General features: G+C 47.1%; 1 protein-coding gene across 3 annotated transcripts in view; it reads left to right on the top strand.

Annotated features, from left to right (window-relative positions):
• Window positions 1–2,921: 2,921 nt before the first annotated feature.
• LOC121269629 (ubiquitin carboxyl-terminal hydrolase 2-like) overlaps window positions 2,922–18,570 on the top strand; it is a 101,723-nt gene continuing 86,074 nt past the window's right edge. Inside the window, exon 1 of one of the 3 annotated variants that reach the window (XM_041174371.1) lies at window positions 2,922–3,039. Coding sequence is in view for 2 of the 3 variants with exons in the window: in XM_041174372.1 (XP_041030306.1) it covers window positions 7,509–7,539 (31 nt within the window). In the remaining variant the exon portion in view is untranslated. Of the gene's footprint in view, window positions 3,040–7,386; window positions 7,540–18,570 lie in introns of those variants that run through there. The other 2 variants (XM_041174372.1, XM_041174370.1) reach the window with 2 other exon arrangements.

Below are 18,570 nucleotides of genomic sequence, written 5' to 3'. Positions count from 1 at the left end.
GAAAAGAAAAATATAGAAATAAAAAAACATATATATAAAAATTATAAATCATTAGAAAAAGGGGGATCGGAAAGAGGGTGGGGATGGAGGAGAAAGGTCATGATCTGAAATTGTTGAACTCAATATTCAGTCCGGAAGGCTGTAAAGTGCCTAGTCGGAAGATGAGGTGCTGTTCCTCCAGTTTGCGTTGAGCTTCACTGGAACATTGCAGCAGGCCAAGGACAGACATGTGGGCATGAGAGCAGGGTGGAGTGTTGAAATGGCAAGCAACAGGGAGGTCTGGGTCATGCTTGCGGACAGACCAAAGGTGTTCTGCAAAGCGGTCACCCTGTCTGCGTTTGGTCTCTCCAATGTAGAGGAAACCGCATTGGGAGCAGTGAATGCAATAGACTAAATTGAGGGAAGTGCAAGTGAAATGCTGCTTCGCTTGAAAGGAGTGTTTGGGCCCTTGGACGGTGGGGAGGGGGATGTAAAGGGGTAGGTGTTGCACCTTCTGCGGTTGCATGGGAAGGTACCGTGGGAGGGGTAGGGGGTGATGGAGAAGTGGACCAGGGTGTCCCGGAGGGAACAATCCCTGCGGAATACCACTGGGGCGGGGATGAAGGGAAGATGTGTTTGGTGATAGCATCATGCTGGAGTTGGCGGAAATGGCGGAGGACGATCTTTTGAATGCGGAGGCTGGTGGGGTGATAAATGAGGACAAGGGAGACCCTATCATGGTTCTGGGAGGGAGGAGAAGGCGTGAGGGCGGATGCGCAGGAGATGGGCCGGACACGGTTGAGGGCCCTGTCAACCACCGTGGGTGGAAAACCTCGGTTAAGGAAGAAGGAAGACATGTCAGAGGAACTGTTTCTGAAAGTGGCATCATCAGAACAGATGCGACGGAGGCGAAGGAACTGAGAGAATGGGATGGAGTCCTTACAGGAAGCGGGGTGTGAGGAGCTGTAGTCGAGGTAGCTGTGGGAGTCGGCAGGCTTGTAATGAATATTGGTAGACAGTCTATCACCAGAAATTGAGACAGAGAAGTCAAGGAAGGGAAGGGAAGTGTCAGAGGTGGACGTTGTGAAAATGATGGAGGGGTGGAAATTGGAAGCAAAATTAATACATTTTTCCAGATCCAGACGAGAGCATGAAGCAGCACCGAAGTAATCATCGATGTACCGGAGAAAGAGTTGTGGGAGGGGGCCGGAGTAGGACTGGAACAAGGAATGTTCCACATACCCCATAAAGAGAAAGACATAACTGGGGCCCATGTGGGTACCCATAGCCACACCTTTTACTTAGAGGAAGTGAGAGGAGTTTAAAGAGAAATTGTTCAGTGAGAGAGAGGAGGAGAGTAGTGGTGATGGGGATTGTTCGGGCCTCTGTTCGAGGAAGAAGCTAAGGGCCCTCAGACCATCCCGGTGGGGGATGGAGGTTAGAGGGATTGGATGCCCATGGTGAAGAGGAGGCGGTTGGGGCCAGGGAGCTGGAAATTGTTGATGTGACATAAGGTGTCAGAGGAATCACGGATGTAGGTGGGAAGGGACTGGACAAGGGGAGAGAGAATGGAGTCAAGATAGCGAGAAATGAGTTCCGTGGGGCAGGAACAGGCTGACAAGATCGGTTTGCCAGGACAGTCCTGTTTGTGGATTTTGGGTAGGAGGTAGAAGCGGGCCGTCCGAGGTTGGGAGACAATGAGGTTGGAAGCTGTGAAGGGAAGAATTCCAGAGGAGTTGAGGTCAGTGACAGTCCTGGAAACAATGGCTTGATGTTCAGTGGTGGAGTCATGGTCCAGGGAGAGGTAGGAGAAAGTGTCTGTGAGTTGATGCTCAGCCTCTGCGAGGTAGAGGTCATTGCGCCAGACAACAACAGCACCACCCTTGTCAGCAGGTTGGACCTGAGAGAACAGAGTGCGGCCAAGTTCAGAAAGAGACAGGTTAGAATGGGTGAGAGGAACAGAGAAATTGAGACGACTGACGTCATGCCGACAGTTCTCAATGAAAAGATTAAGAGAAGGTAAGAATCCAGAGGAAGGGGTCCAGGTGGAGGGAGAATATCGGAAGCGGGTAAAAGGATCCGTTGAACGGGGAGAGGAATCCTGCCCAAAGAAGTGAGCACAGAGACGAAGGCAGCAGAAAAGAGTTCAGCATCGTGCCAAGCCCAAAATTCATTGAGGTGAGGGTGTAAGGGTATGAAACTGAGTCCTTTGTTGAGCATTGAACATTCAGCATCAGAGGGGGGAAGGTCAGGGGGTATAGTGAATACACAGCCGGGGCTGGGATTGGAAGACGGGATGGGGACAGTGGGACAGACAGGGGTGGAAGGACCTGGATGGGTGTTGGTGTCGATAAGTTGTTGGAGCTTGCGTTCCTTTGCACCTGAAAGAAAGAGATAAAGTTTCTTGTTGAGGCGTCGAATGATCCCTAACTGGCTGACAGCTCCCCACCCCCATTGCCAATTGCAAATCAACAAATCCCCACCCTGAAAACCAGGAAACCAGGAGACCGGGAGACCAGGAGACCAGGAGACCATGCTCATTCCAACCGTCAAAACCCAAATCAGACTGTCAGGTCCTCCCAGGCCAGTCCTCCCACCTGATCTGGACCTGGATCTGTTCCTGAGCAGGAAGTTTCATGGCTCCTCCTACCTTTTCTGGAAACCTATGGCCTTGTGTTAGAACATTGCTGCTTTATGCAGCATGGAGTGGAGTTGCTGATCTCCGAGCACCTTCCCTGGGGAAGCAGCTGCCGGTTTTACAGGTGGAACAAGATGAAGCACCCAGGGTTACCTGGGGGGAGCCTCCTGGACTGAGCTGGCTTCTGGGGCTCTCTCACCTTTAAAGACTGCTCTTGATGCGTGTGTGTTTTTTTTTTGGATGTTGTAGCCTGGGGACTGGGTCGGAGGGTGTGTCTGTCATTTGCTGCCCCAGCATGTTTGCAGTCAGACTGAATGTGACTTGACTTCACATCCATGAAGCAGCTGGAGCGAGACCTTTACACGGGACAGAGCAATGATGGTAAATCCTGGGTCAGGAATCCTGCACCCCTCTGGATCACGGTGAGCTGCCTGCTGCTTCCTTAGCTTCCCTCAGGCTGCAGGAGATGCTGTGGCTGGAGCACTGTTCACTCACTCGCCGACTACCAGCCAGTTACGGGAGGAGTGAGCACTTGGGGACATTTTATTATGTTTAAAATGTTAAAGTCACTTGTATACAAGGCTGGGATTGTTTTTAACACGGAAGATCAAGGTGTGATCTAACTGTTTAAGGTGTTTTAAGCTGATTTAAGGATTGGATATGGTTGATAGAGAGAAACTATTTCCTCTGCTGCGGGGAGTCAGAATCTCGTAAAATTGGGGCCAGGCCCTGCAGGGGTGATATCAGGCAGCACTTAACACAAAGGGGAATGGGAAACCTGGAACTGTCTCCCCTCCCCCATCCCTCCCCCCCTCCCCCTCCCCTCCTCTCCGCTCTCCTCCCAAAAAAAGGTGTTGAGGCTGGGATTTAATTGAAAATTTCAAAACTGGGACTGCTGAGGGTTTTAACTGAGTTAAAATACAGATGGGCCATGATCTAATTCAATGAAGGAACAGTCTTGAGGGGCTGAATGGCCTCCTTTTCCTTTGTTCATTTCAGTGTTGTGGTCCTTTTAATGAACTAGATGTGGGCAGGGAAATCTTGCAGTAGGGACTTGTGTTTTGAGTTGTGACCTTTAGCCTAGTACAGTGTGTGTTTGGAAATGGATCCTGAATTCAATTCTAAGGGTTGATTCATTGTCGGTGAAAATCAGAATTGATGTTCAACAACCCATATAAGGAAACAATTGAATTTTTATTAAAAAAAGATTTTTTTTTTTTGTGTCTGGTTTACAATTTAAATAGTTTCCAGGCAGCCCATTTGAAACTTCAACCATCTGATCCAAAACTGAACAAGTGCTGACTGACTATTGGGAACTCTCACTCTATATTTGAGTTGTAAACTTTGATTTTCTTTTGAGGTGCACGTTCATTATTCTGTACAAGCCCTGAAGTTGGAGGGAGGTGCTTGGGATTTTGTTATCAAGCCGTGGGCCACTTTAAGAGGCCCAGCCTTGTGCCTCCTCTCTCCGACCAGGTGCAGATCATAGGGGAGAGCTCAGGTACGGGCACATTTTGAAACTAGTGTTCCCAGATAGTGTGTCAGTCTACCAACCTCTGTGATGTACTAGGATTTTTAAAGGGAAGGCTGGCACAATGCACGTCCCCAATTAACTAGCTGTAAAAGCTGGTTGAAGAACTTGTTCATGGGCTGGACAGGAACAGAATCAAATTTTCAAAGGTAAGATGACACAAAGATTGACCGAGTAGTAGATAGTGTAGAGGATAGCCAAAATCCCCAAAACGATATAGATGAGTTGGTGGAGTGGGAGGTAAAGTGGCAGATGGATTTTAACATAGAGAAGTGTGAGGTCATACATTTAGGGAGGTCAAAGAGTTACAGGGATTACAAAATAAATGGGAATATACTGAGAGGGGTAGATGAAGTGAGAGATCTTGACGTACAAGTACACAGGTCCCTGAAGGCAGCAGTTCAAGTAGACAAGGTTGTAAAGAAGGCATATGGAATGCTCTCCTTCATTGGCAGAGGTATAGAATATAAAAGTAAGGATATAATGTTAGAATGTTATAAAACACTGGTGAGGCCACAACTGGAGTATTGTGTGCAGTTCTGGTCACCACATTACAGGAAGAATGTAATGGCTCTGGAGAGAACGCTGAGAAGGTTTGCAAGAATGTTGCCAGGGTTAGAAAAGAGTAGCTACGAGGAGAGATTGGATAGGTTGGGGTTATTTTCCTTAGAACAAAGAAGGCTGAGATGTGACTTGATTGAGGTGTACAAAATTATGAGGGGAATAGATATAGTGGACAGGATAAAATTGTTTCCCTTGATGGAGAATTCTAGAACCGGGGGAAATAGATTCAAGATAAGTGGCAGAAGGTGTGGGGGGTGGGTGGGGGACATGAGGAAGACCTTTTTTATACAGAGGGTAGTGGGTGTCTGGAATTTGCTGCCCAAGTTGGTGGTAGAGGCAGAAACTCTAAACTCTTTTAAAAAGTAACTGGATCTGCACCTAAAGTGATGTAAGCTGCAGGGCTATGGGCCAGGTGCAGGATTAGAAAGGGCATCTGGGTATCGTCGGGCAGGCATGGACAAGATGGGCCGAATGGCCTCCTTCTGTGCTGTAACTTTTCTATGGTTCTAAGAGAATCTTATCTCCACTTGGAGTGGCAGGGTTTGATCAGGGATAGTCAGTATGGCTTTGTCAGAGGGAGGTCATGCCTAACAGATTTGACTGAATTTTTTGAGGAGGTGACCAGGTGTGTAGATGAGGGTAGTGCAGTTGATGTAGTTTATATGGATTTCAGCAAAGCCTTTGACAAGGTCCCACATGGGAGACTTATAAAGAAGGCAAATGTACATGGGATCCAGGGTAATTTGATAAGGTGGATTCAAAATTGGCTTAGTTGTAGGAGGCAGAGGGTGATGACAGAAGGGTGCTTTAGTGACTGGAAGCCAGTGTCCAATGGCATACCACAGGGATCTGTGCTCAGTCCCCTATTATTTGTCATTTATATAAACAACATAGATGACTATGTGAGAGGCAGAATTAGTAAGGTTACGGATGACACAAAGATTGGCCGGATGGTTAACAGTGAGGTTAAGTGTCTTGGGCAACAGGAAGATATAGACAGGATGGTCAAATGGGCAGATAAGTAGCAGATGGAATTTAACCCTGAAAAGTGTGAGGTGATACACTTTGGAAGGAGTAATTTGACAAGGAAGTATTCAATGAACGGCATGACACTAGGAAATTCTGAGGAACAAATGGATCTTGGCGTGTGTGTCCATAGATCTCTGAAGGCGGAGGGACATGTTAGTTGGGTGGTGAAAAAGGCATATGGGACACTTGCCTTTATCAATCGAGGCATAGATTACAAAAGTAGGGAGGTCATGTTGGAGTTGTATAGAACCTTGGTGAGGCCACAGCTGGAGTACTGTGTGCAGTTCTGGTCGCCATATTATTGGAAGGATGTGATTGCACTGGAGGGGGTGCAGAGGAGATTCACCAGGATGTTGCCTGGGATGAAACATTTAAGTTACGAAGAGAGGTTGGATAGACTTGGGTTGTTTTCATTGGAGCAGAGAAGACTGAGGGGCGACCTGATCGATGTGTACAAGATTATGAGGGGCATGGACAGGGCGGATAGGGAGCAGCTGTTCCCCTTAGTTGAAGGGTCAGCCACAAGGGGACACAAATTCAAGGTGAGGGGCAGGAGGTTTAGGGGGGATGTGAGGAAAAACATTTTTACCCAGAGGGTGTTGACAGTCTGGAATGCACTGCCTGGGAGGGTGGTGAAGGCGGGTTGCCTCACATCCTTTAAAAAGTACCTGGATGAGCACTTGGCACATCATAACATTCAAGGCTATGGGCCAGGTGCTGGTAAATGGGATTAGGTAGGTAGGTCAGGTGTTTCTCATGTGTTGGTGCAGACTCGATGGGCAGAAGGGCCTCTTCTGCACTGTGAGATTCTGTGATTCTGTGAAGAACAGGAAGAATGAATGGTCTCTGGCATATCAGTGCCCAGCTGTTGAAAGCACAGCAGGAAACCATTGTTTATTGTTGCTGATGATTTAAAATATTCTTTAAAAAATAGATTGTCAAACTGAGGTGTTTGTGTAGTGGTACAAAATTGCCATTGTTTGAACAGAGCAGATTCAGTACCTGATGAGTGAGCATTTGGCTACTTGTTTGGACCATCAGGCTCCAGGCTTTCTGCTTTCCTCCCTGCTCCATCCCTCTCAGCAATGGAAAACCCAGCCATGGCTGCCATTTGCCTTTGAAAAGTGGCCCTCTCCAGCTAGTGCCGGCTTTCACTCAGCACCTGGAGCCACAAATTGGGTGTCAAATTTACTTCCGGTCCAATTAGTGCCTCTGCATTTAAAAATCGTGTGATCAACGTGGAGTCCAGACGCAGAAATGATCTGGGTGTCAGGTTCTCAACACTGGCTTGAAGATCAGCTCAAAGGGTTCAGCTGTTGCCCCTGTAATGTCCTAGGGTTTTACTGCTACACCAACTGGCCTTGTCTGTCATTGCATTCCTTATCAGGGAATGAAGGAAGAGGATAATTTTAGATTCACATTCCATTCTGTGCTAAGATAGCTAAGCCTGTGTTAGCGCTTTCCCATCCTGCCAGCTAGGACTATGTAACCCTGAATTCTCAAGCAACAGCAGAGCCATTTAGGAGCTGAAAACATGGGGCAATGAGATTGGAAGAGGGTCTGATCTTGTGGTTTGTGTTTGTCATCTGAATGCTGAGAATTGGATTCCTGTCTCTAACCCTGAGGGGAATTTATACTGGTTAGGGACAGGGAATTTTCCCTTGGGAGTATATTGTTTCTGCTGAAAACGCAGTTCATGAACATCAAGAGTGGAAGATGGTGAAAACTTTCTGTCTCCTCCCTTATTTCACATCATAAAGGGTCTCAATGGCCTTGAATTTAGACGTGTTTGGAGTTGGTAAGTTTATGAAGAATGCACCTTTTGATGGAATTGTAAGCTGTTTATAGAGAAGGTGCTTATGCTTTTATATGTAATTTCTGCAGAAGAACACCAACAGATGAAACAACTTAAATATAAGTTTTAGTTTGTTTTAACTCCTCCCTCTGGTTTAGATTGTGGTGTCACCGGGATTAATTCACTAACAGACGTGTGCTTACACTTGCTGCACTCTCATGATGTGATTATTCACATTACTAAAGGATCAGTTATGTTATGTATTTAACTTTGTAAGTGTTAACAGTTGAAATTAAATTTGGTGCCAGTTCAAATTGCAGCCTGTGATCTTTTAAAAATGTTACTAGTTTATTATTTTGTGTTATTCTGGGACAGAGTTTACTGCAGTTTTACTTTCTTTCACTGGGATATGTGAACTGTGTTAATGTCTGATGATATTTTCAGTTACAAACCCAAAATCCTCAGGTCATGTTGGTGCTGGAAAATAAATCGTTTCAGGCATGTATTGTTACATTAAACACTCCCAGGACAGGTACAGCACGGGGTTAGATACAGAGTAAAGCTCCCACTACACTGTCCCCATCAAACACTCCCAGGGCAGGTACAGCATGGGGTTAGCTACAGAGTAAAGCTTCCTCTACATTGTCCCCGTCAAACACTCCCAGGGCAGGTATAGCACGGGGTTAGATATAGAGTAAATCTCCCTTTACACTGTCCCCATCAAACACTCCCAGGGCAGGTACAGCATGGGGTTAGCTACAGAGTAAAGCCCCCTCGACACTGTCCCCATCAAACACTCCCAGGGCAGGTACAGCACGGGGTTAGATACAGAGTAAATCTCCCGCTATGCTGTCCCCATCAAACACTCCCAGGACAGGTACAGCACGGGGTTAGATACAGAGTAAAGCTCCCTCGACACTGTCCCCATCAAACACTCCCAGGGCAGGTACAGCATGGGGTTAGCTACAGAGTAAAGCTTCCTCTACATTGTCCCCGTCAAACACTCCCAGGGCAGGTATAGCACGGGGTTAGATACAGAGTAAATCTCCCTTTACACTGTCCCCATCAAACACTCCCAGGGCAGGTACAGCACGGGGTTAGATACAGAGTAAATCTCCCGCTATGCTGTCCCCATCAAACACTCCCAGGACAGGTACAGCACGGGGTTAGATACAGAGTAAAGCTCCCTCGACACTGTCCCCATCAAACACTCCCAGGGCAGGTACAGCACGAGGTTAGATACAGAGTAAATCTCCCTCTACACTGTCCCCATCAAACACTCCCAGGACAGGTACAGCACGGGGTTAGATACAGAGCAAAGCTCCCTCTACGGTGTCCCCATCAAACACTCCCAGGACAGGTACAGCATGGGGTTAGATACAGAATAAAGCTCCCTCTACATTGTCCCCATCAAACACTCCCAAGTCAGATACAGCACAGGTTTAGATACAGAGTGAATCTCCCTCTACACTGCCCCCATCAAAAACTCTCAGGACAGGTACTGCATAGGTTAAAGCTCTCTCTACAATGTTCCAACCATGTGCCTCACTCTCAACCTCAGTAGCACTTTCCAAGCCAGCAGTGCTCTAGCATATGGGAGTGAGATTACCAATGTATTGTGAATTTCTGCATGGTGTGAAAATGGTGTGTTTCTCCTCCGTCTGTTCAGAACTCCATGCAACTGATGACATGGTGAACCGATTGGTATTTGTTTATATATATTTATTCATGGGGTGTAGGTGTCTCTGGCTAGACCAGCATTTATTGTCCATCTCTAATTGCCCTTGAGAAGGTGGTGGTGAGCTGTCTTCTTGAACCGCTGCAGTCCATGTAATGTAGGTACACCCACAATGCTGATAGGAAGAGAGTTCCAGGATTATGACCCAGTGACAGTGAAGTAACAGCGATATATTTCCAAGTCAGGATGGTGAGTGACCTTATGATGGAAGGAAGGTCATTGATGAAGCAGCTGAAGATGGTTGGGCTGAGGGCACGACCCTGAGGAACTCCTGCAGTGATGTCCTGGAGCTGAGATGATTGACCTCCAACAACCACAACCATCTTCCTTTGTGCTAGGTATGACTCCAACCAGTGGAGAGTTTTCCCCCTGATTCCCATTGACTCCAGTTTTGCTAGGGCTCCTTGATGACACATTTGGTCAAATGCTGCCTTGATGTCAAAGGCAGCCACACTCACCTCACCTTGGGAGTTTAGCCCTTTTGTCCATGTTTGAACCAAGGCTGTAATGAGATCAGGAGCTGAGTGGCCCTGGCGGGACCCAAACTGGGCGTCAGTGAGCAGATTATTGCTAAACAAGTGCCGCTTGATAGCACTGTTGATGACCCCTTCCATTACTTTACTGATGATGGAGAGTAGACTGAAAGGGCGGTAATTGGCCCGGTTGGATTTGTCCTGCTTTTTGTGTACAAGACATACGTGGGCAATTTTCCACATAGCTGGGTAGATGCTAGTGTTGTAGCTGTACTGGAACAGCTTGGTTAGGGGCGTGGCAAGTTCTGGAGCACAAGTCTTCAGTACAATTGCTGGAATATTGTCAGGGTCCATAACCTTTGCACTATCCAGTGCCTTCAGCTGTTTCTTAGATGGCTCATCCACTCGGCACTTCCAGCTGAAGATTGTAGCAAATGCTTCAGCCTTATCTTTTGCGCTGATGTGCTGGGCTCCTCCATCATTGAGGATGGGGATATTTATGGAGTCTCCTCCTCCAGTGAGTGTTTAATTGTCCACCACAATTCACGACTGGATGTGGCAGGACTGCAGAGCTTAGATCTGATCCGTTGGTTGTGGAATCACTTAGCTCTGTCTCTCGCTTGCTGCTTATGCTGTTTGGCACGCAAGTAGTCCTGTGCTGTAGCTTCACCAGGTTGACACCTCATTTTTAGGTATGCCTGGTGCTGCCCCTGGCATGCCTTCCTGCACTCTTCATTGAACCAGGATTGATCCCGTAGCTTAGTGGTCTCACAGCTATGTCCTTTATAACTCAACCTGTGGTGGTACTACCAGTGCAATCTTGGTGATGGACATTGAAATCTGCCACCCAAAGTACATTCTGTGCCCTTGCCACCCTCAATGCTTCCTCCAAATGATGTTCAACATGGAAGAGCGCTGATTCATCAACTGAGGGAGGGCGGTATGTGGTAATCAGCAGGAGGTTTCTTTGCCCATGTTTGACCTGATGCCATGAGACTTCATGGGATCCGGAGTCAATGTTGAGGACTCGCAGGCAACTCCCTCCTGACTGTATATCACTGTGCTGTCACCTCTGCTGGGCCTGTCCTGTCGGTGGGACAGGACATACCCAGGGATGGTGATGATGGAGTCTGGGACATTACCTGTAAGGTAAGATTCCGTGAGGATGACTATGTCAGGCTGTTGCTTGACTAGTCTATGTGACAGCTCTCCCAATTTTGGCACAAGTCCCCAGATGTTAGTAAAGACGACTTTGCAGGGTCGACAGTGCTGAGATTGCCGTTGTCGTTTTTGGTGCCTAGGTCGATGCCGTGTTGTCTGTCTGGTTTCAGGACTTTGTATTGGCTTTTTAGCGGTTTGGTATAACTGAGGGGCTTGCTCAGCCATTTCTGAGGGCAATTAAAAGTCAACCACATTGCTGTGGGTCTGGAGTCACACGTAGGCCAGACCAGGTAAGGACGGCAGATTTCCTTCCCTAAAGGACATTAGTGAACCACATGGGTTTTTACAACAATCAGCAATCGTTTCATGGTCATCATTAGGGATTTAATTCCAGATTTTTATTGAATTCAAATTCCTCCATCTGCCGTGGTGGGATTTGAACCTGCGTCCCAACAAGACCCGGGACCAGTAACCTGGGTCTCTGCAATACCAGTCAAATGACATTACTGCGCAATGCACAAGTTGCATGGCTGAAAGTTTAATTTTCGGTGCCACCCAGTGCCTAATGCTGCTGGATTACTGAGTTGCTGCATCGCTTGCACTGCCACCTTTAGTTGTGAGCTGTGAGAGATTAAATGTTACAGTTCATTCCTTTGGAAGAACATGTCCTCTGGGTAGAATCACCAGTTTGGGACTGACGAATTCGCTGAACCTGTTCCCACAGATTGGTTCAGTGAGTAGCACTCTGAACTCTGAGTCAGAAGGCCACGTACTCGACCTGCACACAGCAACTTGAGTACATAATCTAGGCTGACACCACCAGAGCAATACTGAGAGAAGATCAGAACTGAGAGAAGGTTCTCCATTGTCAGAGGGTCAGAACTGAGGGAGTGCTGCACTGTCAGAGGGTCAGTACTGAGGGAGTGCTGCACTGTAGGAGGGTCAGTAGTGAGGGAGCACTGCATCATGTTAGGGGCAGTCCTGAGGGAGTGCTACACTGTAGGAGGGCCAGTACTGAGGGAGTGTTGCACTGTAGGAGGGTCAGTACTGTGTTGCACTGTGGGAGGGTCAGTACTGAGGGAGTGCTGCACTGTAGGAGGGTCAGTGCTGAGGGAGTGCTGCATATGTAGGAGAGTCAGTACTGAGGGAGTGCTGCACTGTAGGAGGGTCAGTACTGAGGGAGTACTGCATCATGTTAGGGGCAGTCCTGAGGGAGTGCTGCACTGTAGGAGGGCCAGTACTGAGGGAGTGTTGCACTGTAGGAGGGTCAGTACTGTGTTGCACTGTGGGAGGGTCAGTACTGAGGGAGTGCTGCACTGTAGGAGGGTCAGTGCTGAGCGAGTGCTGCATATGTAGGAGGGTCAGTACTGAGGGAGCACAGCATCATGTTAGGGGCTGTCCTGAGGGAGTGCTGCACTATTGGTGTGTCTTTTGGCTGAGATGCTAAATGGAGGCCACATCTATCAATGTGTGTTTTCTCAAGCCCCATAGCCAACATTATACCTGTAACTAACACCACCAAAACACATTAACTGGTCGTTCCTTTCACATGACACAGTGGTCCCGATGTGCTTCTTGTTACTGCACTCACCATTCAGAGAATATGATGGAGAACTGGAATTGAGTTTACAAAATGTAATCAGAAATGAAAAACTGATCTCAGTAAAAGTGACGCTGGAACTGTTGGATTGTCAAAACTACCTAGTTCATTAATGTCCTTTAGGGAAGGAAATCTGCTGTCCTTCCCTGGTTTGGTCTTACACATTACTCTAGTCCCACACCAACATGGTCAATTCTTTAACTTCACAGTGATGTACTTATCTGGAGAATTGAAAAGAAAGCCATTAAGGGATCTTGCTGTGTAAAAATTGACTGCTGTACTCTGCCTACAAAACAACAGTGACTTCAAAAGTGATTGATTGTGAAGCACATTGTGACATCCTGAGAACATGAAAGGCGCTATATAAATGCGGGTTTGATGCTGTAATGTGTGCAGACTATTCTCCTGGCTCCAGATTCGTCCACACTGCTGCTGCCTTGTTCCCCCTCTCTCTAACCCAGCTTCCTTTGCCTGTATGAAATGAGTTTGTCTTACTGACCTCACTGGCAGTGGCTGCAGCTCTACTTCAGGATGTCAGTTAGTTAGTTATTACAGTCCTTGTGGGCAAGGTTTAAAGGGTTAACCATCCAAACCTGGTGATGAGGAAATGGTGAGAGATTTCAATAACGTAAGTGGACATGCTGTACACGATCTATTTAAAGCTCTGGGTGCTCCACTTAGATCATGAGAGATGGAAGTGACACCTTTTCATCAGTGCTGGAAAATATAAATTTAAAAACATTCTCGCAAGGTTCAGTTTTGTATTTAGAGTTTTACAGATTTTGTATTTTCAGTTTTGTATTCACAGACTGCGACTGTCACCTGCTTTGACTTGAGGTAAATCCTATTCACTCTCAACCAAATGGAACCGGCCCCAACAACAACAGATACCTGCAGTTAGATTAATTTTGTCAGGGGTATGTGGTGGGGCGAGCTCAGGGCCATTAACTACTGTTAACTAGTAACTACCAGCTAACTACCAGCCTAGATTATGGGAGAGAATGGGGGGGAGTGGAGGGGAGAGTTGGGGTGGGGGTAGTGGAGGAGAGAATGGGGGGGGAGTGGAGGGGAGAGAGTCGGGGGGGAGTGAAGGGGAGAGAGTGGGAGGGGAGTGAAGGGGAGAGAGTGGGGGGGACTGGAGGGGAGAGAGTGGGGGGGAGTGGAGGGGAGAGAGTGTGGGGGGAGTGAAGGGGAGAGGGGGGAGTGGAGGAGAAGGGGGGAAGTGGAGGGGAGAGAGTGGGGGGAAGTGGAGGAGAGGGGGGAGTGGAGGGGAGAGAGTGGGGGGGAGTGGAGGAGAAGGGGGAAGTGGAGGGGAGAGAGTGGAGGGAAGTGGAGGAGAGGGGGGAGTGGAGGGGAGAGAGTGGGGGGGAGTGGAGGAGAAGGGGGAAGTGGAGGGGAGAGAGTGGGGGTGGGAGTGGAGGGGGGGGCAGCAGAGGGGAGAGAGAGGGGCAGGGGTAAAGAGACTGAGGAGCAGGACAGAGGAGGGGGGAGATTGAGGGAGGTGGAGAATAGATAAGGGGTTAGAGGGGATAGAGGAGGGATGAGGGGATGACAGGGGAATAGAGATGGCGAGATAGAGGGTGGGAAATGATAAGATGGAAAGTGGAGGATAGAGAGAGGAGGGAGTTGGAGAGGGAGAGAAAGAGAGAGGGCAGATAGACGAGGGCAGAGATATGTGGAGAAGGAGGGGAGGGTTGATAGAGTGGGGGAAATGAGCAGTGGAGTCAGAGAGATGATTTATAATTCCGATCTCACAGAAGCCCCAAGCCCCTCACAAACAAACAGGAACATTGGGAAAAGCTAAAATATAATCTAAGATTTATTTTATCGATCATTCGCAAGTCATTCTTTGCATAAATAGACTAAAAGATAAATGAGGAGGAAGTAATTTAAAAATAACTTGGTTTTTGAAGAATTTCTGTTCTTGAGAAATTAAACTAACTTCCAGTGTCAGCTCCCGGTGCAATGGCTGTGAATCATCATTATCACCAAGCTGTAATCCTTAATCTATCCCCGTCAAAATCCTACTCCTCTCGCTGGCAAACCCTGTACCCCAGTGTTACACTGTGACAGACCTGTCCCCACCGGTACTGTACCCCAGTGTTACACTGTGACAGACCTGTCCCCACCGGTACTGTACCCCAGTGTTATACAGTGACAGACCTGTCCACACCAGTACTGTACCCCAGTGTTATACAGTAACAGACCTGTCTGCACCGGTACTGTACCCCAGTGTTATACAGTAACAGACCTGTCCGCACTGGTACTGTACCCCAGTGTTATACAGTAACAGACCTGTCCGCACCGGTACTGTACCCCAGCGTTACACTGTGACAGACCTGTCCCCACCGATACTGTACCCCAGTGTTATACAGTAACAGACCTGTCCGCACCAGTACTGTATCCCAGTCTTATACAGTGACAGACCTGTCTCCATCAATGCTGTACCCCAGCGTTATTCAGTGACAGACCCGTCCCCACCAATGCTGTACCCCAGTGTTATACAGTGACAGTCCCGTCCCCACCAATGCTGTACCCCAGTGTTATACAGTGACAGTCCCGTCCCCACCAGTGCTGTACCCCAGCGTTATACAGTGACAGTCCTGTCCCCACCAGTGCTGTACCCCAGTGTTATACAGTGACAGACCCGTCCGCACCAGTACTGTACCCGAATGTTATAAGTGACACTGACCCCACCAGTACAGAGTTCCAGTATTCCACACTGTAGTCCCAAACACCACCAGGCCAGGTACAGCACTGGTTAGAGATACAGATTAAAACTTTCCTTTAATTGCCCTTGGTTCCCTGGACTTAGCATTCTATTAGTCAGAGCAACACACAGATCTTAGTGCTGATGAGTCACTGTGATAGTTAATGATGATGTAGGCAGATTATTCAATTTTGAGTTAGTGAGTGAAGAATAAGCTGAGTATGAAATTAAGAAGCCTTGAGCAAGTGTTAAAAGTGGAGGAGATTTTGTTTGTAAATCAGAGTATAGAGCAGCCTGACAGCCAAAATATTTCATGCATTAATATCACAGCTAAAGAAAAGCCACACAAATCTGTCTGGACCAGGATTATGGGATATTTAACAGATGGTTAAATATCAGATGGGAGGTGACAATTCCAGAGGGATCGAGTCAACCAAAAATCCATGTGAAGGGAAGCAACCAATGTGGGTGTAACTGGGTGTAACCCTTATTATTGACGCTGTCTCCTTCAGAACCTGCCCCATTCAGAAAGATTCATAGCTTGTATATCAAGACGTTCAGAATCTTTCCAACAGAAAGTGTTGATAGACTGTCCTGAGTGCCAAACACAGTAAATGTACAAATCCCAGTAAACATACGTCAGACATACAATCCCACACATGACACGTGTCAGTCATCAACACACAATCTCAGGAAAGGAAATATTACAAGTAGCAAAACTTCTACAATAATGGCTTCAGCCTTTTAATTTTCTAATTACCAAAAATGTTCCAAAATTAAGTATTTCAAACTGAAAGGAGTTGGTTAAAAACCAGAACAGAATGGGAATTCTCAGCAGCTCAGTTACATCCACAATTCATATTTTCCTTTCTAGTTCTCAAAGCAAGTTTCAGTATTGACCTTGGACAGGAGGAGTTGACAATCGCTCTGTTCATTGGCAATAGATGGACTTCTGGTTTGCTAGCAAAGTGAGATTATGGTCTCAGGGAAGTATCAGATAAAAACACATTTGTACCACAGTCTGTTTGATCAGTAACTCCATCTTAGACAAGGTGAAATACTTAAAAGAAAGGGCACATAGTTTACACAAAATCGATCTGAGCATTAAAGTACAGCTCCGACTCTCCATGTGATGTTTGTTTTAAGCCGAGAGTGAGTTGGGGTGAGAATTCACAAACTGATCAGAGTTGGACTGTGAGAAAGTGCAGCTCTCTGTGCAGAGCACTCAAACTTCCAGGAGAACTAAGCCAAGTCAAGTGAGAACTTGGAACTATACCACTGTCACTTCACTGTCACTGGGTTAAAATCCTGGAACTCCCTTCCTAATAGCACTTTGGGTGTACCTACACCACATGGACTGCAGCGGCTCAAGAAGGTGTCTCACCACCATCTTCTCAAGAGCAATTAGGGATGGCTCTGCCAATGACACCCACATCCTGGAAGTGAATTAAAAAAGTAAAAAGGGAGAGAGATCCTGGAAATGTTGCGTCAGGAGCACAAACAGGAATAATCATCGTGGGATAATTAATCTGATTTCAGATCCATTCCAAAGACGCATCCCAGTCCTTAGATTCTCAAACACACAGACCCCACACACACACAAAAACACATACCCTGGCACCCACCACACATACACAAACACACACACCCTGACACCCACCACACACACACACACCCTGACACTCACCACACACACACCCTGACACCCACCACCCTGACACCCACCACACACACATACACACACACACACCCTGACACCCACCACACACACACGCACCCTTACACCCACCACACACCCACCACACACACACACACACCCTGACACCCAAACACACACACACACAAACACACACACCCTGACACCCACCACACACACACACACACCCTGACACCCACCACACATACACACCCTGACACCCACCACACACACACACACACACACCCTGACACCCACCACATACACACACACACACATACCCTGACACCCACCGCACACACACACACACACACACACACACACACCCTTACATCCACCACCCTGACACCCACCAAACACACACAAACACACAGAAAATTCAAAGCACTTCAGCTTCATCACCCTTTCATCGTACTCATCCATCACAGGACAGCTCAGAAGGAGGGCAGCGCACCTGATCTCAATCTCAACATCTCACAGCATCTTGATGGAATATGGTAACATATTAGTGTGGATAGAAGATTGGCGGCTAACAAGAAACAGGGAGTAGCCATAAATGGGTCTTTTTGAGGTTGGCAGGATGTGATGATTGGTGTGCCACAGGGATCAGTGCTGGGGCCTCAACTTTTTACAATTTATGCAAATGACTTGGATGAAGGGACTGAAGGTATGGTGGCTAAATTTTCTTATTACACAAAGATAGGTAGGAAAGTAAGTTGAGAGGATGTAAGGGGGCTACAAAGGGACATAGATAGGTTAAGTGAGTGGACAAAGATCTGGCAAATGGAGTATAATGTGGGAAAATGTGAAATTGTCCATTTTGGCAGAAAATAAAAAAGATTATCTAAATGGTGAGAGATTGTAGAGCTCTGAGATTCAGAGGGATCTGGGTGTCCTAGTGCATGAATCACAAAAGGTTAGTATGCAGGCACAGCAAGTAATTAGGAAAGATAATAGATTGTTATCGGTTATTGTGAGGGGAATTGAATATAAAAGTAGGGAGGTTATGCTTCAGTTATACAGGGCACTGGTGAGACTGGAGTACTGTGTACAGTATTGTTCACCATATTTAAGGAAAGATGTAAATGTGTTAGAAGCAGTTCAGAGAAGGTTCACCAAACTAATACCAGCCATGGGTGGGTTGTCTTATGAGGAAAGGCTGGACAGGTTAGGTTTGTATCCACTGGAATTTAGAAGAGTAAGAGGCGACTTGATCAAACCTTTCAGATCCTGAGGGGTATTGACAGGGTGGATGTAGAGAGGATGTTTCCTCTTGTGAGAGAATCTAGAACTAGGGGTCACTGTTTAAACATAAGGGGTTGCCCATTTAAGACAGAGATGAGCAGTAATTTTTTCTCTGAGGGTCATGATTCTCTGAAACTCTCTTCCACTGTCTTTTGAGGAAGAGAGTCTTTGAATATTTTTTCAGGCAGAGCTAGATAGATTCTTGATTAATGAGGGGGCGAAAGGTTATTGGGAGTAGGTGTGAATTTGGAGTTGAGGTTACATTCAGATCAGCCATGGAATCTGTGGATGGCTAACTGAATTGGACTGTCAAGGCACTCACTTGTGCTAAACTGTTACAGATAGCATCACTGTTACCTCCTCATGGCAATTACAGGTGGACAATTGCAGTACAGAAGGTCAGATTGTCTG

This window comes from Carcharodon carcharias, chromosome 25 (genome assembly GCF_017639515.1).
Source record: "Carcharodon carcharias isolate sCarCar2 chromosome 25, sCarCar2.pri, whole genome shotgun sequence".
Classification (NCBI taxonomy): domain Eukaryota; kingdom Metazoa; phylum Chordata; class Chondrichthyes; order Lamniformes; family Lamnidae; genus Carcharodon; species Carcharodon carcharias.
Note: the sequence above shows the minus strand (reverse complement) of the source record. Positions and strands in the feature narration are given on the sequence as shown.